The sequence below is a fragment of the Aquarana catesbeiana genome, linkage group LG08, assembly GCF_042186555.1.
Source record: "Aquarana catesbeiana isolate 2022-GZ linkage group LG08, ASM4218655v1, whole genome shotgun sequence".
Classification (NCBI taxonomy): Eukaryota; Metazoa; Chordata; class Amphibia; order Anura; family Ranidae; genus Aquarana; species Aquarana catesbeiana.
Window position 1 is genome coordinate 299,055,317 of NC_133331.1, and position 22,341 is coordinate 299,077,657.

At 47.0% G+C, this 22,341-nt stretch overlaps 1 protein-coding gene across 1 annotated transcript in view; it reads right to left on the bottom strand.

The window, feature by feature from the left end:
* The window catches only part of LOC141106851 (uncharacterized), an 84,780-nt gene extending 71,011 nt beyond the window's left edge, over window positions 1-13,769 (bottom strand). Inside the window, exons 1-8 of the mRNA XM_073597781.1 lie at window positions 13,502-13,769; window positions 7,187-7,289; window positions 3,193-3,383; window positions 2,979-3,076; window positions 2,662-2,889; window positions 2,378-2,584; window positions 2,113-2,257; window positions 370-1,454 (exon numbers count right to left, since the gene is read on the bottom strand). Coding sequence (XP_073453882.1) covers window positions 370-1,454; window positions 2,113-2,257; window positions 2,378-2,584; window positions 2,662-2,889; window positions 2,979-3,076; window positions 3,193-3,226 — 1,797 coding nt within the window. The 5' untranslated portion in view covers window positions 3,227-3,383; window positions 7,187-7,289; window positions 13,502-13,769. The remainder of the gene's footprint in view (window positions 1-369; window positions 1,455-2,112; window positions 2,258-2,377; window positions 2,585-2,661; window positions 2,890-2,978; window positions 3,077-3,192; window positions 3,384-7,186; window positions 7,290-13,501) is intronic.
* Window positions 13,770-22,341: the final 8,572 nt, after the last annotated feature.

Consider the following 22,341-nt stretch of genomic DNA (forward strand, 5'->3'; position numbering starts at 1 on the left):
CTGTTTCTTACATGATGAAGATCAGCCATGGAGTATATCTGAGGTGTATATCAGGGTGTGCTTCTTCCACACATGTCCAGCAACATTCATATACAAGACATTTCCCACACTCACTAATACACTTCGAGGGTTGTGTGGGACCCCTGATGTACAGGAAGACAGGACTTCAGTGAGGAACAATTCCCTCACTCAGGACAGGAAAGTGCCTTCTTCTTTGCATGAGACCCCTGAGAGTTAAGATTGCTCTTCAGTGGAAAACATTTCCCGCACTCAAGACAGGAATACGGCTTCTCCCCTGTATGCAATTTCTGATATGTGAAAAGATTGCCCTTCACTGAAAATCATTTCCCGCAGTCAGGACAGGAATACGGCTTCTCTCCCGTGTGCAATTTCTGATGATGGGAAAGACTGGACTTGACTGAAATACATTTCCCGCATGTGCAATTTCTGATGATATGAAAGAGCAGACTTCTGTGAAAAACATTTCTCGCACTCAGGACAGGAATACGGCTTCTCCCCCGTGTGCGATCTCTGATGATAGGAAAGACTGGACTTCTGTGAAAAACATTTCCCGCACTCAGGACAGGAATACGGCTTTTCCCCCGTGTGCAATTTCTGATGATGGGAAAGATGGGACTTCTGTGAAAAACATTTCCCGCACTCAGGACAGGAATACGGCTTCTCCCCTGTGTGAGATCTCTTATGATAGGAAAGACTGGACTTGACTGAAAAACATTTCCCACAATCAGTACAGCAATACGGCTTCTCCCCGGTGTGCAATCTCTGATGTGTGGTAAGACTGGACTTACGTGAAAAACATTTTCCGCACTCAGGACAGGAATATGGCTTCTCACCCATGTGCAATTTCTGATGATGGCAAAGATCGGACTTCTGTGAAAAACATTTCCCGCACTCAAGACAGGAATACGGCTTTTCCCTCGTGTGCAATTTCTGATGATAGGAAAGACTGTCCTTCCGTGAAAAACATTTTCCGCACTCAGGACAGGAATACGGCTTCTCCCCCGTGTGCAATCTCTGATGATGGGAAAGATGGGACTTCTGTGAAAAACATTTCCCGCACTCAGTACAGGAAAACGGCTTTTCCCCCGTGTGAGTTCTTTTATGTACATTGAGTTTGGATTTCAAACGGAAACACTTCCCGCACTCAGGACAGGGAAATCTCTTATGTGTTGGAATGATAACACCATCCCTCACAGTCTGAGGTTCCTCAGGATAAGAGGAATACGATGGTCTGGCACCGTCCCGCACAGTCTGAGGTTCCTCAGGATAAGAGGAATACGATGGTCCATCTACACTGTGTGGTGCCGGATGGACATTTGAGGTAGTCGGGTTTTCTCCTGGACTATACTGTGTGATGTCCTCATCTTCTACTTTACAGTCTGGAGACAAAGTGAGACAATCCTCTGAGGTTTTCCTCATCTCCCGTCCATCTACTAAAATAGAAATACAAAGATTATTACTAGACATGAGCAGATTGGTTCCCCTAAACCAGGACTCCGCCCACATCAGGCAGCTTTGTCTCTGAGGATCTTACAATTCCCCCCTCAAGGTAACTAGTAAATGTATATAGAGTGTGTATAAAGAGTATATAGTGCAGGGGTCAGGAGTATGTAATATGCAATATATAAATACTGTATACGGTGTAATGGTCAGGAGGACTCCACTAATATTGGTATTCAGTAATCAGTGGAAGCTGAAATGTTTACTGGAGACAGGTTTCAGAGGTCCCACACCGCTGCCTCCCATCTCCTGAGACTGCACTCAGTGACTTGGGTCTGAGACTATACAGACATATCCCTCCACCCGGCACAGCCAGCAAATAACAGAGCAAGTATTCCCAGGAGAATTGTTCTGTCAGCGGTCTCGCTAGACTCGGGGCATGAGGCAGAAGACCCAAGGTTCATACCCTAGGTCCCTAGGCTGAGCAACACCTGTGGTGAAAATTAACATTTTACTGCCAGCTGAACTCCAGAATCTCTGGTAGGAAAGTGACCAGGGGATTACAGGCTGATATCACCCAGTCCCCGCCCTACTCTGGACCAATCAGTGAGCAGTATGGGTGGAGGAATAGATTTAGAATTAATGACCCACCTGTGCTGATCTCTGTAGGAGTGTCCTCCTCTATAAATGTCCCCGTTATTCCATCCTCCTCCATAGACTGCTGATCATCCCTCACATACCTCTCTTCTTCTTCTTCTGATTTAACCTCAAATTCTATATCGATTGGATCTCCACTCTAAATCAAGAAAATGAGAGAAAATATCATCTATAAAATAGGAGATTATTGTGACATCATATAGAAAAAAATACACATCCTCTACACAAGTCCATGTTCTAGATTTTCCATCCCACCAACCTTGCAACATTGAGGCATGGTGTGATCTTCCTGTGTGGAATCCCGGGAATACAGAGGAGGGGGACATCTCTCTGATGGGTTCCTGGTATTAGGATGCTCCATCATATCCTTGTGTCCTTCTGAAAAGTCCTCCATCACTCCATACTCCTCATCCTCCTCTTTATACTCTTCTTTAACATCAATATTATCATCCCCGAGGTTTCCACTCTGAATATATAAGACATTCATTGTAACAAACATGCTTGTGTATAAATCATAACTACCAATAATTGTCAATCATCTACCTGATGATGGTAAGGGATGGTGTGACCTTCCTGTGTGGAATCCCCGGAATACAGAGGACGGGGACATCTCTCTGGTGGGTTTCTGTAGCTGGATGACTCTTCCATGGTGTCTTGGTGCAGATTTTTATAAACTTTTAGAAACTCTGACTCCTCCATCACCCCATCCTTATCATCCTCCACTTTTATCTCTTCTTTAATCTCAACTTTAGGATCTCTCAGGTTTCCACTCTGAATACATAATAAAAATGACATCAATTGTAACAATGCAGATAATGTACAGATCCTAATGATACTATCAGTGATTGTTCCTCATCTACCTGATGATGGTAAATGATGGTGTGACCTTCTTGTGTGGAATCCCGGGAATACAGAGGACGGGGACATCTCTCTGGTGGGTTCCCATTACTGGATCCATCTGTAGGAAACACACACACTGACTGAATACATTGTTTCTATGTGTTTATCAGATGATGGGGGATCTAGGTGGACCCTCCGTACTGCTCTCTCCTTTAGGGTAAAGTCTTCTCTTACCCGGTGATGTGAGGGGCGGCTGATTGTCCATCATGAGACGTCCTTCCGAGTACCGCTCACCTCTCTTGTCAGCAGCTTGATGATCTCACTGGTGACTTCTAGAATCTTCTTTTTATCTCTTTATTCTATCAGGGAGGGAGGTGGAGGCAATGTGATGGTCATATGATCCTCAAACTTCACAAAGGGGAAAACTTTAGATTTGAACACAAAGAGTAAAATCAAATGACATTCCCAGAATCCTCCTCACCTCACTGGTCAGGTCTCTTTATTTAAACCCCACTTCATGCTGAGGTTTCTGATATTACATACAATGCAGGTCCAACAGCCCTACTTTGAAAGTGAGGAGGCCAGGGGTCGGCCAACATCCTAAGAGCATCAGAAAAAAGAGTCGGATAGAGAGATATTAAGAGGAGGCGCTGTGAGGTCAGTGTGATGTCATAGGATTCTCTGACTCTGATTGGAGGGACATTGGGAGGAGGAGCTGTGGGGGGTGCTGTGTGAGGTTTCTGTACACAGAATAATTTCTCCCGGGTGCTTTCCTTCTCTCCTAAACTGAAAGATGAACGTTGCCTTTGGTTCTTCTCTATAACATGTGCTTTCTACCAATCCTTCTGACAGTTGTGTCCTCTCTCCTTAATCCCTCTTTCCCTCACCCCTCTTCTCCACCCCACAGCCTGTATATATCACCCTCACTTCTGTCCTCTCCCTATTACTGCACTCACCAACTCCTGATAATTCTAAACCCACATGCTAATAAAACCTCCAGCACTCTGGGCATGTCCCTTCATATAAATCACACTCCCATATTACCTCCCTCACCCTTCTGCTTCTCCTAACCTCTGGAGAATAAACCCCAAACCTTGGTCCTCCATCATTTAACTGTGCTCAACGCTCCCATCACTCAATGCTTTCTGGCAACAGCTGCAATCCACACAATTTAGTTTCTATCCATCTTCTTCCCAAAACCAGCCTCCCCTTCTCTTGTGCCCTTTGGAACGCCTGCTCTGTCTCTAATAAACTCACTTCTGTCCATGACCTCTTTATCACTAACTACTTGCTGTTACTGAAACCTGGCTTCATGAATCTGACACTGTTTCTCCTGCTTCCCTCTCCCATGATGGCCTTCTCTGGACTCACTCCCTCAGACCCAGTGGATGTAAGAGAGGTGGAGTGGGAATCCTTCTAGCCCCACATAGCATCTTTCAAATACTTCACCTCCCCTCCCCATTTGAGGCACATTGTATTTATCTATTTTCTCCAGTTTCTTTTAGAAGTGCTGTGTTATTGGCCTCCCAGACCGGTATCGACCTTTCTTGATGGCCTCTCTGCCTGGCTGTCCTACTTTCTCTCTTCTGAAATCCCCACAATCATTCTTGGTGACTTCAACATCCTTGTTAACACAAACACTCCTGCTACTTGTAAACTTCTCAGTCTAACCTTCTCTTTTGAACAGAAGCAATACACCATGGATACACAATGGATACACGCTTCTACTCACTCTGATGGCAACACCCTCAACCTTGTATTCTCCTACCTATGCACTCCATGCAACCTCTCCAACAATCCTTTTCCTCTCTCTGATCACCACCTTATTAGTTTCACTCTCTCGCGGTCTTCCACCTCCTCGCCACCTAACCCACCTTAACCCTTCTCTACTCTGCTACTGACCATCACTATGACATAATCTCACCCCTGTCCTGCCTCAACTTAACCACTTCTGTCTACAATAGATCCCTCTACTCTGCCCTGGACACACTGGCCCCCCTCACTAAACACAGAATCAGGCCCCAACTTCTACAACCTTGGCAAAAAAATGAGACCAGAAGTGTCAAAATCATAGCTGCACTCTTGAGCACCTGTTGCGTTAGACCCGTTCTTAGAAGGACTTCAATCAATATACATCTGCCCTCCAAAAATACAATTCCTGTCTCCTCACTGTCAAGCAGACCAATTTTATCACTCTCATTACCAACATATCATTCTGTCCCCGTAAACTCTTCTCTACCTTCAACTCTACTTCGTCCTCCACTGCCTTCATCCACTAACTCATCCACTGCCCAGGAGATCGCCAATCACTTCAAAAATAAGATTGATACAATTTGTGATGAGACCTCCACTGTACAGATACCTCCCCTACTTAACACACCATATCCACAGGTACAATCAACACTTTCGTTATTAAACCCTGCTACTATAGATGAGGTTGCTAAACTTTTTTCTAACGCTCACCTAACCACCAGCCCCCTAGACCCAGTTCCCTTGCAAATACTGCGGTCACCCTCTGGCTCTATCCTACACTCTCTAACTCACATTTGTATCTTCCCTAACTCTCCAAAACATGCACTAGTCACCCCCATATTAAAAAAAACCTTCCCTTGACCTAACCAATCTTAAAAACCTTCACCCCATCTCCTAGCTCCCGTTTTCATCCAAACTTCCTGAACGTCTGGTCTACAACTAACTGAGCGACCATCTTACTGAAAATACTCTCCTTGATCTCCTTAAATCTGTATTTCAACACTCCACAGAAACTGCTCACCTTAAACTCATGAATCATCTGCTAACGTCTACTAAATTCAATAGACACTATTCTGTAATCCTACTCCTGGACCTCTCTGCTGCCTTTGACACAGTGTACCACCCCATTCTCCTCAAAAAAAATCCTCTCCTTTGGTCTCTGTGACTGTAGTCTTTGCTGGTTTCATACTACCTATCCCATTGCACCTTCAGCATCACAACTTTACTTCCTCCTCCTTTCTCCTTCTGGGTCCTCCAAGGTTCTGTTCTTGGACCTCTCCTTTTCTTGATCTACACCTCCTCCCCAGGTCAGCTGATAGCCTCCTATGACTTTCAATACCATTTCTACGCTGACGACACCCAAATCTATCTCTCTACCCCTCAGCTCACTCCATGAGTCTCCTCACGCATCACTAATGTACTAACAGACATATCAGCCTGAATGTCACACCCCTTCCTTAAACTCAATCTATCCAAAACCGAGCTCATAATATTTCCTCCACCACGTGCGCCTTCCCCTGACTTCTCTGTCAAGATCAATGGCACAACCATCAACCCATCCCCACAAGCCAGGGTGCTAGGTGCAATCCTTGACTCTGAACTCTCCTTTTAGCCCTACACCCAATCACTGTCCAAAGCTTTCCGCCTCAGCCTCCGCAACATCTACAAATTACGCCCCTTCCTAACCAATGACCTTACAAAGCTACCAATTCAATCCCTGGTTATCTCTTGCCTTGACTACTGCAAGTCTCTCCTTACCGGATTGCCTTTATATAGACCACTCACCCCTTCAATCAATCATGAATGCTGTTGCCAGACTTATTCACCTTACCAACCATTCAATGTCTGCTGCTTCTCTCTGCCAATCCCTCCGCTGGCTTTCGCTTACCCAACAAATTAAATTCAAAATACTAACAACTTATAAAGTCATCCAGAACTCGACCCCCAACTATATCACTAACCTAGTCTCACAATACCAACCAAATCATTCTCTTCGATCCTCCCAAAACCTCCTGTTCTCTATCTCCCTCATCACTTCCTCCTATGCTCATCTTCAGGACTTCTACCGAGCCTCTCCCATCCTTTGGAACTCCCTATCCCAATTTGTCTGACTATCTCCTACTCTGTCCACTTTAAGACGATCCCTGAAAACCCTTCTCCTATGAGAAGCTTATCCTGACCCCACCTAACAACTGGACTTTTATTTTCTCCACCAGCTCATCCCCCACAGTTATTACCTTTTGTATCCTTTGACCCTCCCTCTTAGATTGTAAGCTCTAAGGAGCAGGGCCCTCTGATTCCTCCTGTATTATATTGTATTGTAACTGTACTGTATATAAATCCCTTATAGTAATAATAATAATATATGTGTGTATCATCATCTGCTGGAGATAAAAGACATCACAGTGACTATGGAGGAAGAGGACGGACATGACGGGGGGTTACTGGGTGTAAACAGAAAATAAGATCTTATTACCTCCTCTACTGCCGATTTCAGCAACGTCACCTCTACCTCGTATCACAAGGAGCGTCCTTCCTGTCCCTGACATCACTTCCTGTCTTCCATAGAGACTTCCTGTCTGGGTAGAAGTGAGATCACCACCTTGTGGAGATCAGAGGAACTGCAGCTCAGAGAAACATCTCGTAGTGTGAACATGGCCTTGTGCTGTGTGTGTATGTACTGTATATCCTTATGGATGTGTAGTGCTCCCCCTGCAGAGAACGGTGAAATTAACTGGTTCTTTCCCACACAGTACGGAGGCCCCCCAGTCACCCCAGTAACGGTCCATTTACTCCGACTCCAATAAACAGTCTAGGAGTCTTTTTGTATTGGATTGCTTGTAGAATCTGTAAAAGGAAAGAGATTGGGGGAGAGGCATAAATATAGGGGTCGCAATTGCGACCTGGCCCCATGCTTCAGGGGGCCCCGTATGGCTCTCCTGTCATATTTGTCTACACTTGGATAGGGGCGGGGGAGGGGGGTCGGCATACACAGGAACCGATCACCTCCATCTCCCTCCTGCAGTAGTGGGAAGCCGGCTTCTCCTTCACTCCCTCCCACCGCCATTCAGCGGGGGCTGCAGGAAGGAGATGGAGGCGATCGGTTTCTCCTATCCAGCCTGGTGCTAGGTGTTTATGGCAGTCGTGATTCACAATGTGACAAAAGACAAGCAGTCATCAATCAGCCTTCCAGTCCAGCCCCCCCAACTCCCGGCTCCTGTTTCTTGCCTGCAGGCTTCTCCTAAGGTAAGAGAATTGCTTCCCACCCAGGGCCACTCCAGCCTGGCAGCCTATAAATGCCACAGTGTATTCCTGACTTTCGCAATCTATCGCCATCACTCCTTAGAGAACTTAAAACATTTATGGTGACGATCCCCACTGACGCTGTGGTATCCAGTGCCTGCCTGTGAGATCCCGGGCTGGGGTTACAGCCATCTGCTCAGCATGGTCCCCTGTAATAAGGGACCATCGCTTTCCGGTAAGCGGCAGTGTTTTTCTGTGGTGGAGGTTTCATCTTTGCACTTGTCACTACAGTGTGGAATGTCACTACGCATCACCGTGGGATTTGCTTTATACAACATGGACCTTTTATTATTCATTAATTATTATTTATTACCTATGCAATTCCTTTTTTTCATTGCACTCAATTTATGGACATTTTAAATTGAACTTTCTTTACACTTGCACGTTTTTTTGATTACATTTGCTTTGAATATTTTTAGTTTTCCTTTCTGTATTCTAATATCCTATTTAATATGTAGTATTATCACTGTGATTTGTGGTACTTAACACTGTTAGTTTTATATCACTTTTTTCTATTAGCGCGACTTTTGTTTTTTAAATTCTGATTGGTGTCGTATAACACTTTGTAGTTGCAGCTCCACTTATATACCTTAACCGTTAACGCAATATTTTTTATATACCTTTCTTAGATGTGATGGCTGCATTTTTTTTAAGACTTTCTTTTATTTTCATTTGTGATCCAGCCAGTAAGTCTGTTATTTTTTCAACAGAAAAAGCTCTCCAGCAGATGTAGCAGGCAGGGGATAGGTCAAACCATCTCCATCTGACAGGGGTGCTTACAACGATCAGCTTTTATTTATTTATTGTAAAAAATAAAACCTTAATCCCAAAAAACTGGTTATATAGTGTGAGGTGGAGTTTGGATTAACTGTCACACTGCCCACATCACACTAGCTCCTCCCCATCACACTGCACCCATCACACTGGCTCCTCCCTGTCACACTGCCCACACCATAGTGGCCTGCATTACACACTCCTGTCCCCTGCAATATGTGCATTACATACTCCTGTCCCCTTCATTCTGTACATTACACACTCCTGTCCCCTGCATTCTGTACATTACACACTCCTGTCCCCTGCATTCTGTACATTACACACTCCTGTCCCCTGCATTCTGTGCATTACACACTCCTGTCCCCTGCATTCTGTACATTACACACTCCTGTCCCCTGCATTCTGTACATTACACACTCCTGTCCCCTGCATTCTGTACATTACACACTCCTGTCCCCTGCATTATGTACATTACACACTCCTGTCCCCTGCATTCTGTACATTACACAGTCCTGTCCCCTGCATTCTGTACAGTACACACTCCTGTCCCCTACATTCTGTACATTACACACTCCTGTCCCCTGCATTCTGTACATTACACACTCCTGTCCCCTGCATTCTGTACATTACACACTCCTGTCCCCTGCATTCTGTACATTACACAGTCCTGTCCCCTGCATTCTGTACAATACACACTCCTGTCCCCTACATTCTGTACATTACACACTCCTGTCCCCTGCATTCTGTGCATTACACACTCCTGTCCCCTGCAATATGTGCATTACATACTCCTGTCCCCTTCATTCTGTACATTACACACTCCTGTCCCCTGCATTCTGTACATTACACACTCCTGTCCCCTGCATTCTGTACATTACACACTCCTGTCCCCTGCATTCTGTACATTACACACTCCTGTCCCCTGCATTCTGTACATTACACACTCCTGTCCCCTGCATTCTGTACATTACACAGTCCTGTCCCCTGCATTCTGTACAATACACACTCCTGTCCCCTACATTCTGTACATTACACACTCCTGTCCCCTGCATTCTGTGCATTACAAACTCCTGTCCCCTGCATTCTGTGCATTACACACCCCTGTCCCCTGCATTCTATGCAATACACACTCCTGTCCCCTGCATTCTGTACAATACACACTCCTGTCCCCTGCATTCTGTACATTACACACTCCTGTCCCCTGCATTCTGTACATTACACACTCCTGTCCCCTTCATTCTGTGCATTACACAGACCTGTCGCCTGCATTCTGTACATTACACACTCCTGTCCCCTGCATTCTGTACATTACACACTCCTGTCCCCTGCATTCTGTACATTACACACTCCTGTCCCCTGCATTCTGTACATTACACACTCCTGTCCCCTGCATTCTGTACATTACACAGTCCTGTCCCCTGCATTCTGTACAATACACACTCCTGTCCCCTACATTCTGTACATTACACACTCCTGTCCCCTGCATTCTGTGCATTACAAACTCCTGTCCCCTGCATTCTGTGCATTACACACCCCTGTCCCCTGCATTCTATGCAATACACACTCCTGTCCCCTGCATTCTGTACAATACACACTCCTGTCCCCTGCATTCTGTACATTACACACTCCTGTCCCCTGCATTCTGTACATTACACACTCCTGTCCCCTTCATTCTGTGCATTACACAGACCTGTCGCCTGCATTCTGTACATTACACACTCCTGTCCCCTGCATTCTGTACATTACACACTCCTGTACCCTACATTCTGTACATTACACACTCCTGTCCCCTACATTCTATGCATTACACACTCCTGTCCCCTGCATTCTGTACATTACACACTCCTGTCCCCTACATTCTGTGCATTACACACTCCTGTCCCCTGCATTCTGTACATTACACACTCCTGTCCCCTACATTCTGTACATTACACACTTCTGTCCCCTGCATTCTGTACATTACACACTCCTGTCCCCTGCATTCTGTACATTACACACTCCTGTCCCCTGCATTCTGTACATTACAAACTCCTGTCCTCTACATTCTGTACATTACACACTCCTGTCCCCTGCATTCCGTGCATTACACACTCCTGTCCCCTGCATTCTGTACATTACACACTCCTGTCTCCTACATTCTGTGCATTACACACTCCTGTCCCCTACATTCTGTGCATCACACACTCCTGTCCCCTGCATTCTGTACATTACACACTCCTGCCCCCTGCATTCTGTACATTACACACTCCTGTCCCCTACATTCTGTGCATTACACACTCCTGTCCCCTGCATTCTGTACATTACACACTCCTGTCCCCTGCATTCTGTACATTACACACTCCTGTCCCCTGCATTCTGTACATTACACACTCCTGTCCCCTGCATTCTGTGCATTACACAAAAAGTGCACTTAAAGGTGTGTTTTAATCCATCCCCTGAAGGAGTAGGACTTCTACCCTGACCCCCGGGGCACAGGGCTCCTGAGGGGGAACATAGGTTTACATGGTCTGCCTAGCCAGAAGGCCTGGCAGACCCGTTCTCCTTGGATAGCCAAAGCCATTCTTGAATACTAGGTCAGGGGAGCTCTCCCAAAGAGAGACACTCCAGGGGCAGGGGAGGAAGGAACCTGAGGGCCACACAGCGTAAGCCTGAGGACTCACACCCTTCATCTGTGAAAAAATACACACAAAAGTGAAAGGTGACAAACAGTTGAAGAAAAATAAATAAGAAGTGCACTGGCCGGGCCCTACTGATTCACTCCCTGGTCACCTCTCGCCTGGACTACTGCAATTCCCTCCTCACAGGATTACCTATATATAGGATCCTCCTCCCTTTAGTACATCATGATTACAGCTGCCAGACTCATCCACCTTACCAACCGTTCATTGTCTGCCACTCCTCTCTGCCAATCCCTCCGCTGGCTTCCGCTCACCCAACAAATTAAATTCAAAATACTAACAACAACCTATAAAGTCATCCAGAACTCAGCCCCCAACTATATCACTAAACTAGTCTCACAATACCAACCAAATCGTTCTGTTCGCTCCTCCCAAGGCCTCCTGTTCTCTAGCTCCCTTGCCACCTCTTCCCATACTCGCCTCCAGGACTTCTCCCGAGCCTCTCCTATCCTATAGAATTCCCTACCCCAATCTGTCCAATTTAGGACACGCATTTGGCATGTCTGTCCCAGGTCCTGGGCACCTTCATTCCAGGACAATACAGTGTCCCAGAATAAAATTGGCACAGCTAGCCTACCAGCTGCATTGTCCAAACTGGTTGCTAGGGCCGCCTGGCGTTTAGCAACCAGTGTCATCACGTACACAGTCACAGACAGACTCAAAGTGAGGCTGTGCCTAGTGCTGCTTAGCTTCACCTCCTCCTTCTCCGGACCGGCACCTGGCGGCATGCAGAGGGAGGGAGTGACTTGCAGCAGGGACTGGCTGGTGTGGTGATCATCTTCTGTGTGATGCTGCAGCATGGCTGGCTCAGATCAGCTGCCCCACTTCTCCTCCTCCCACCGGGAGGGACCTGTGACCTGAGAGGGGACATCGTCCAACTCAGAGGCTCAGACATCATCAGGGGCGGGGCGTCAGTGTCACATGCCCATCGCCACATTCTGCAGGTAGCCTTACATTCTTCTGTTCTGTAGATACAGTCAGCAAACTAACTGTTAAGAATAAGTCAGATGGTCTTCCTTCAACCCCCTTCGTTATCAGTCTCCAATCTTTTGGGGGGTGCCAAACCAACAACTTAGGTGTCCATGAACATCCCTATTGTCTCCTCTTGTTGAGAATCTTCTCCCTCTCATAATGGGTCTCTGTCTCCACACTTATCACCTTGAGGGTGCTGTGAGTGGGGTGCTTGTCAGCTGGGTTTTGGAAACGTATCTAGGTTTTGCGTGTGTGGTTCATACAGTATCATCTGGGGGGGCAATTGTCAGCTAGGAAGTGCTGTGTGTATGTGTTGGTAACACCTATCATCTGGGGGTTGCTGTGAGTGGGGTAAATGTTTGCTGGATTTGGAGCACTTTCTGGGGGTTATTTGTGTGTGGGGTGCTTGTGTTGTGTTTGTGTTGGTCATTTATTATCTGGAGTGTGAGATGTGTGAGGAGCTTTTCAGCTATTTTGGGGTTCACCTATCATCTGGGGGTTGCTTTGTGTAGAGTGCTTGTCATCTGAAGTGTGCTGTTTGTGGTGAACACTTATTATCTGAGGGGTGCTGTTGCTTCCAAGCTGTGTGTGGGATACTTATCATTTGGGATGCACTTTTTTTTGGGCAGGGATGTCCCTGAAGGGCAGTTTGGAAAAGTGGTCACTCTAGTCCAACTATCTCATACTCTGTCCACTTTGAGATGATCCCTGAAAACCCTTCTCTTCAGAGAAGCCTATCCCACCACCACTTAAAAACTGGACTTTTATTTTCTCCATCAGCTCATCCCCACAGTTATTGCCTTTTGTATCCTTTGACCCTCCCTCTTAGATTGTAAGCTCTAAGGATCAGGGCCCTCTGATTCCTCCTGTATTATATTGTATTCTAACCGTACTGTCTGCCCTAACATTGTGCAAACTGTTGGCACGATATAAAACCTTTAAATAATAATATATGTGTGTATCATCATCTGCTGGAGATAAAAGACGTCACAGTGACTATGGAGGAAGAGGACGGAACATGACGGGGGGTTACTGGGTGTAAATAGAAAATAAGATCTTATTACCTCCTCTGCTGCCACTTTCAACAATGTCTCCTCTACCTGTATCGCAAGGAGGTTCCTGTCTGGAGCTGACATCACTTAATGTCTGTAGTTGACATCACTTCCTGTCTGTAGCTAACATCACTTCCTGTCTGTAGTTGACATCACTTTGTGTCTGTAGCTGACATCACTTCCTATCTTCCATAGAGACTTCCTGTCTGAGTAGACATGAGATCGCCATCTTGTGGAGCTCAGGGGATCTGCTCCCCCGAGAAACATCTCGTAGTGTGAACACGGCCTTGTGCTGTGTGTATGTACTGTATATCCTTATAGCTGTGTAGTGCTCCGATGATATTAACTGGTTCTTTCCCAGAGGCCCACAGCCACCCACATAACATTCCATTCACCATACCTCCTAACTTTTGAACTTCCCAATGAGGGACACTTGAGGCAAGGGACAACCTTCTGCACACGCTGTGGCAAAATGTGAGTGTGTAATGTACAGAGTACAGGGGTCAGGAGTGTGTAATGCACAGAATGCAGGGGTCAGGAGGGCGTAATGCACAGAATGCAGGGGTCAGGAATGTTTGGAGTCTGCATTTTTTTACTACATTCTTTTACTACATAAAGAGTGCAGGGTGCGCTACATAAAGAGTGCAGGGTTGTGGGGTACGCTATGTACCGAGTGCAGGGTTGCTAGATGTGCTTTGTACTGAGTGCAGGGTTGCGGGGTGCGCTATGTACCGAGTGCAGGGTTGCGAGATGTGCTATGTACAGAGGGCAGGGTTGTGGGGCATGCTATGTACTGAGTGCAGGGTTGGGGGGGCACGCTACGTACAGAGTGCAGGGTTGAGGGGAGCGCTATGTACAGAGTTGAGGGGCATGCTACGTAAAGAGTGCAGGCTTGAGGGGAACGCTATGTACTAAGTGCAGGGTTTTGGGGTGCGCTATGTACTGAGTGCAGGGTTGTCGGATGTGCTACGTACTGCGTGCAGGGTTGTGGGATGCGCTACGTACTGAGTGCAGGGTTGCGGGATGCGCTACGTACTGAGTGCAGGGTTGCGGGATGCACTACGTACTGAGTGCAGGGTTACGGGATGCGTTACATACTGGGTGCAGGGTTGCGGGATGCGCTACGTACTAAGTGCAGGGTTGAGGGGAGCGCTATGTACAGAGTACAGGGTTGAGAGGCATGCTACGTACAGAGTGCAGGCTTGAGGGGAACACTATGTACTGAGTGCAGGGTTTTGGGGTGCGCTATGTACTGAGTGCAGGGTTTTGGGGTGCGCTATGTACTGAGTGCAGGGTTGTGGGATGCGCTACGTACTGAGTGCAGGGTTACGGGATGCGCTACGTACTGGGTGCAGGGTTGCGGGATGTGCTACGTGCAGAGTGCAGGGTTGCGGGATGCGCTATGTACTGAGTGCAGGGTTGAGGGGTGCACTATGTACAGAGTGCAGGGTTGAGGGGTGCACTACGTACTGAGTGCAGAGTTGCGGGGTAGGGAGGGAGAGGGAGGGGAGAAGGGGAGGGAAGTGAGAGAGATCCTAGCCCTAACCTCTTGTCCACCGGTCCTCGTTCTCTGGTCAGCCTGTCCATTAGTCCTGGGCTGGGAGGTCTTTGGAGCTCTTCTCCCTGCTCAAGGGCAATCAGTTCTGGGAGGTGGAGTCAGCAGTGATGACATGGAGATGCAGGGAAAAATGAGCAGGGCGGCTGAAAAAAGCCCCGTGCCAGCGCGCCCCGGCCAGTAATTTCAATGTAGTGTAGCGGTTCCCCTGTGGGTCTGCTAAGTGTTGTGGCCTACCTGTCAACTTGCCCAGCCCGGCATTCAATCCTCAGTCACTCCAAGGCAATGAACAGTCCATATGTTTGTTTTTGTTGACTTTATTGAGGGAATAGAACATGGATGGGTAAAGGAATATATACCCAGTGGAATTTTAGAACAATTAGTAGATTGTATAGCAATCAATTGGTAGATTGTATAGCAATCAAATGGGACAACTACAGTACTATTGCTCTCTCTCTCTCTCTCTTCCTCCTGCACAACTCTTGACTAGGAGTAGCTAGCTCATGGTTAGGCCTGACACAGGCTCAGCCAGGCCTGAGCAATTGCCCTTTATAGGCAGGGACCGCAGGCCCCTATAGTGTAGCAAAAATGGAAAGTCTCTTGTGCTAGCTGTCCCACAGATGGACTATTACTCCCAGTCATACCTCTTCAGGCCCTGCCAGTCCTCCTGGCTGCAGCTGCTCGCCTTCACTGCCCATGACATCACAGTCCTCACTGCTATCTCTACACCCATCTCAGACTGCACACTCCCAGTCCTCTCAGGCGTGCCTCCCCAGTCCTCCCGACTGTGACTGTCACTCACCAGCCCTCCTGGCTGCAACCAGTGGTTCCTGGCTGCAGATGCCCAACTTCACTTCCCGTGACATCACAGTCCTCACTACTGGCTCGTACGTACTGAGTGCAGGGTTGTGAGGCGCGTTACGTTCTGACTGCAGGGTTGTGGGGCACGGTAAGTACTGAGTGCAGGGTTGTGGGGCACGCTACATACTGAGTGCAGGGTTGCGGGGCACACTACATACTAAGTGCAGGGTTGCGGGGCGCGCTACGTGCAGAGTGCAGGGTTGAGGGGCACGCTACTAACAGACTGCAGGTTTGAGGGGCGTGCTATGTACTGAGTGCAGGGTTGAGGGACGTGCTATCTACTGAGATCAGGGTTGCGGGGCACGCTACATACTGAGTGCAGGGTTGCGGGGCGCGTTACGTGCAGAGTTGAGGGCACACTACTAACAGAGTGCAGGTTTGAGGGACGTGCTATGTACTGAGTGCAGGGTTGACGGACGTGCTATGTACTGAGTGCAGGTTTGAGGGACGTGCTATGTACTGAGTGCAGGGTTGACGGACGTGCTATGTACTGAGTGCAGGGTTGACGGACGTGCTATGTACTGAGTGCAGGGTTGACGGACGTGCTATGTACTGAGTGCAGGGTTGATGGACGTGCTATGTACTGAGTGCAGGGTTGTGGGATGGAGAGGGGCTAGCGGGAGGGGAGAGAAGGAAGAGGGAAAGAAGGGAAGGGAGGGAATTGACAGAGATCATAGCCCTGTCTGCAGTCCCTCTTGTGGGAAGGTGTGTGACACTGTACCTTCCATGCAGTGGGCAGATCTGTTCGTATAGCTGGATGAGGACAGGAGATCACTAGATGCTCCATCCAGTGGATTTCTGTGCTGCCGTCCCTGGCTGCCTGCACCTCCCGCCCACCCGTCCTCGTTCTCTGGTCACCCTGTCCTTTGGTCTAGGAATGGGAGGTCTTCGGAGCTCTTCTCCCTGCTCCAGGGCAATCAGTTCTGGCCGCCCCCGCGGCTCTTTATCCCCGCCACCTCCTGGAGCTCTAAGCCGGGTGCTGTCCCACTCCCCACACCTGCTGCCACAGTCTGCATGCTCACCCAGGGCAGCTCCCGATTGTTCAGGCTGTCCCTGGGCCAACAGAGTGTCGGAGGAGGTAGGTGGAGTCAGCAGTGATGACCTGGAGACGCAGAGAAAAATGAGCAGTGCGGCTGAAAAAAAGTCCCGTGCCAGCGCGCCCGGCCAGTAATTTCAATGGAGTGTAGCGGTTCCCCTGTGGGTCTGCTAAGTGTCGTGGCCCACCTGCCAACCTGCCCAGCCCGGCATTCAATTCTCAGTCACTCCAAGGCAATGAACAGTCCATATGTTTGTTTTTGTTGACTTTATTGAGGGAATAGAACATGGATGGGTAAAGGAATATATGGGATACCCAGTGGAATTTTAGAACAAACAATTAGTAGTTGGTATAGCAATCAATTGCTAGATTGTATAGCAATTCATTGATACTGAGTGCAGGGTTGCGGGGCGCGTTACGTGCAGAGTTGAGGGCACACTACTAACAGAGTGCAGGTTTGAGGGACGTGCTATGTACTGAGTGCAGGGTTGACGGACGTGCTATGTACTGAGTGCAGGTTTGAGGGACGTGCTATGTACTGAGTGCAGGGTTGACGGACGTGCTATGTACTGAGTGCAGGGTTGACGGACGTGCTATGTACTGAGTGCAGGGTTGATGGACGTGCTATGTACTGAGTGCAGGGTTGTGGGATGGAGAGGGGCTAGCGGGAGGGGAGAGAAGGAAGAGGGAAAGAAGGGAAGGGAGGGAATTGACAGAGATCATAGCCCTGTCTGCAGTCCCTCTTGTGGGAAGGTGTGTGACACTGTACCTTCCATGCAGTGGGCAGATCTGTTCGTATAGCTGGATGAGGACAGGAGATCACTAGATGCTCCATCCAGTGGATTTCTGTGCTGCCGTCCCTGGCTGCCTGCACCTCCCGCCCACCCGTCCTCGTTCTCTGGTCACCCTGTCCTTTGGTCTAGGAATGGGAGGTCTTCGGAGCTCTTCTCCCTGCTCCAGGGCAATCAGTTCTGGCCGCCCCCGCGGCTCTTTATCCCCGCCACCTCCTGGAGCTCTAAGCCGGGTGCTGTCCCACTCCCCACACCTGCTGCCACAGTCTGCATGCTCACCCAGGGCAGCTCCCGATTGTTCAGGCTGTCCCTGGGCCAACAGAGTGTCGGAGGAGGTAGGTGGAGTCAGCAGTGATGACCTGGAGACGCAGAGAAAAATGAGCAGTGCGGCTGAAAAAAAGTCCCGTGCCAGCGCGCCCGGCCAGTAATTTCAATGGAGTGTAGCGGTTCCCCTGTGGGTCTGCTAAGTGTCGTGGCCCACCTGCCAACCTGCCCAGCCCGGCATTCAATTCTCAGTCACTCCAAGGCAATGAACAGTCCATATGTTTGTTTTTGTTGACTTTATTGAGGGAATAGAACATGGATGGGTAAAGGAATATATGGGATACCCAGTGGAATTTTAGAACAAACAATTAGTAGTTGGTATAGCAATCAATTGCTAGATTGTATAGCAATTCATTGATGGATTGTATAGAAATCAAATGGGACAACTACAGTATGTACACTCTGTACATGGCACTTCTCCGGACTTCTGCACAACACTTGCTTGCAGACTATTGCTCTCTCTCTCTCTCTTCCTCCTGCACAACTCTTGATTCTCAGGAGTAGCTAGCACATGGTTAGGCCTGGCACTGGCTCAGCAGACCTCTATAGTGTAGCAAAAATGGAAAGTCTTTTGTGCTAGCTGTCCCACAGATGGACTATTACTCCCTGTCAAAAAGGAAAAAAATGGGGCAAGTGGGACTTTAAATGTAAATATATTAACCCGGGATGGAAGCATGCCATTGATATTTAGTAATGCGACTGGTCACTTTCTTCTTTTTATATTACTCCCACTCAGCCCTGTTCAGGCCCTGTCAGCCCTCCTGGCTGCAGCTGCCCGACTCCACTGCCCATGACATCACAGTCCTCACTGCTGCCTCTGCAGCCATCCCAGACTGCACACTCCGAGTCCTCTCAGGCGTGCCTCCCTAGTTCCCTCCTAAAGACATGCCCGGCAGAACTAGCTCCAGATGTCCTCTCTGCTCCTCCTGTCCAGATCCGTCATGCCTTCTTGAAGGGCTCTACACCCGAGGCGTTCTACACCCAAGCCCCAGGCCCAAGGTCACCCCCCAGACTGGGGAGCTTCCTCAAAGGCCCCGACAGCCTAGTACTCCATCTCCAGTTCTTCCGCCCGACAACTCATCCCCAGCTGGGCTGAACCCAGGTATTTAAGGAGGCCTGTCCCCTGCCAATCCAGGATGGGGATTGGTCAGGGCTCCTTAGGACACCCCAGGCAGCTCCACCTTTCCTTCTAGTATTCTCTAGAAGAAAGAAGGAGGTCTCAGTGATACTGCTTGTGAGTCACCAGCTGCTACTCTGAGTCACTCCCAGCCCACAGAAACCAAATCAAACAGGCTTAGCTTCCAGCTAGACCTGCCTAAATGTACCTACGCTCACACAAAGGGTGAGAGTAGGAGGGTGCTACAACTTTTATTTCTATTACAAGGGACGTTTACATTCCTTGTAAAAGGAATAAAAGTGATCACATTTTTTTTAAAAGGGACAGTGTAAAAATAAAAATTCTTTGTCGCATGCATGTACAAAATCCTAATTTTTGGCAATAAAATTACATAAACCCCCCCCCAGAATATTATATAATTTCTGAAAGCAGAGGCCCTGTAGTATAAAAAGGTGATAGTTAGTTAGTTAGTTCCACGTGATATTTGCGCAACCGTTTATTAAACACAAATGTTCCAGGAAAAAATATAATTCCCATTTTTTGGTTAAAACATAAAAGATGAGGTTGCATCGAGTAAATAGATACCAAACATTCCATGTTGCAAAATTGTGTGCGCCCGCTATACCCCCAAAAACTAAGGTGCCCAAAAAAAAATCAACATAGGTGACACTCTAAAAGCTGTTACAGGTCATCAGTTTAGAGTTAGCTAGGAGCTCTGGTGCTAGAATGATTGTTCTCTGACGTTCCCGGCGATATGTCACATATGTGGTGCGACCGCGTTTTACATACACGTACGCACCCTGGGCTTGTGGTTGCAGAGGTGCGGCTCAAAAAGACAGTAAATTTTGGCTCATCCCTATTAGAGAGTCAGTGACCACAGGCATCCTGACAACCAGTGACACGTCCCCACCCGTCCCATTCAGCCGATCATTTCAGGCACAGGGATGAATGTAAACAAAGGGGCATGAAGCCAATCCTTTCAGGAGTGACCTGATCTTCATAGACTGCTCATTCTATCTGTCCATGGATAGGGAATGTTCTATAAGTTGGTTGGTTCATCCATCGCGGTGGGAAGACCCACAAAGGGATCTTCAGGGACATGGAGAATGTTGCATTTGTCCACTAGATGGAGCTAATGCCTGTGATACTTAGTGCCATATTATTATTATTTATTATTATTATACAGTATTTATATAGCGCCAACAGTTTACGTAGCGCTTTACAACTTGAGGGTAGACAGTACAAGTACAATACAATTTGATACAGTAGGAATCAGAGGGCCCTGCTCCTTAGAGCTTACAATCTAAGAGGGGAGGTCAAGAGATACAAGAGGTAAATAATAGCCAAATGCCGTTTTCTCTATATTACATTAATGGTTGGTATAATATTGCTGGTTTAATTATCTTATGTCCTTTAATGTGACAAGCATTCACCCAGCTGTGCCAAATTCTGGCCTTATGTTCATTAACACAGCAATTTCCTCTGACCGTCATCTCAATTATGGGGCAATAATGCGGTATTATTACTGCAGTGCCACATTATTGCCACTAGATGGAGCCAATGATCATAGGAAATCACTGAAATAAAATATGACCAATACTGGTCACGGCTGGAGGAATGCGCATCACATTTGTTCTGGAATTTTATTGATAGGCAACTCCAATCCTCATATTGATTAGCGGTTCCAAATAAATAACTACTGCAGTAGAGAACAGACACAAAAGATACACTCCGCATCTTCCCAAATAACTGTTCTGTTTTATTATGACACAATTGAAGGTTTTTATACACATGATTACGTAGCTATCACATTAATATTACAATTGTACTTTTATGGTAACAAGGGGCGTAACATAGGCAGGCTAATTCTAATCAGGACTGGAAAGAATGCAAACATGTAATGAAAACATTATTGGTGCCGTGTGCAATACATACAAAATACAATACAATTCTATACAGAACTTACACATTTCCTTTACACATTCATTCTACAAAGGTTTTAGAAACAGACCTGTAAGTGTTTGTGAAATCTTCCACCACAAAATGTACTCAGCCAATGAGAGGTAATGACTCCATTTTTATTTTTCTTCTGCTATCAATGGCCAACACGGTACAACACTTCATCCATGTCTTTGGTGATCTCTGATCTCCTTATTAACTGTTTTACATGATGAAGATCAGCCATGGAGTATATCTGAGGTGTGTATCAGGGTGTACTTCTTCCGCACATGTCCAGCAACATTCATATACAAGAATTACTATGTGGCTGGGCGGTCCTCAGTGTGATACAGCACCTCATCCCAAAAATCTAATGATAAAGTCAGAGGAAGGGAATATGGGGATTATGACGGTGCCAGGAAAAACACAGTATATTTTTTTAAAATAAATAATTTTTATTAAGACATATCATGTATATAAAAAATATAAACAGAAAGATTACAAAATCAAGGTGTGCATAAATGCTAAAAACATATCTGTAGTGAACTTCACAGGGCTTGGCCTCATGGGTGTGACGGCCAATGCGAAGGGTAGGTATTTTAATTATCCGACATGTTTCGCCAGTGTTGGCTTCTTCAGGGATAGGTTGTTAATACCTAGAACGCTACAATAATTCTGTGAAAATGACATAACAATCAGTAGATGTAATCGAATAAATGATACAATAGAAAAAATATCATTTAAATAGATATATATATATATATGTTTGCGAGCTGACAGTATAGACTGACCTCCACCACCACCCAAGGGGCACCAAGAGAAAGTCCCCACACAACATCGGGCAGCCCAGAGATCCCCATCCCGAAACAATCACCCAACCAGACATTCTATAGATGGAAATGAGATACCTGCAAGTCACCAGGGGGGGCCCCCACACACCTCCAGCACTAAACCTCCAGCCAAGATCACAATGAGTAGCTGCAGGGGGCAGTAAAAAGGACCTGGCCAAGTATGTATCTAAAGAGGTATAAATTATTTAGAATAAAATCATTTGTCATAATGTCATATTTTTCAAAGAAGTCATATAAGTTCCAATAGTTGGTGGAGAAAATTCATTATATGGGACTAAAGAGTCTCCAATTAATGTACTTACAAAATAGTGCTCTTTAAAGTGAATGGCAGGACACCGATAAGTCCTTCAGCTTAGAGAGAAACTTTAAGCAACAATAG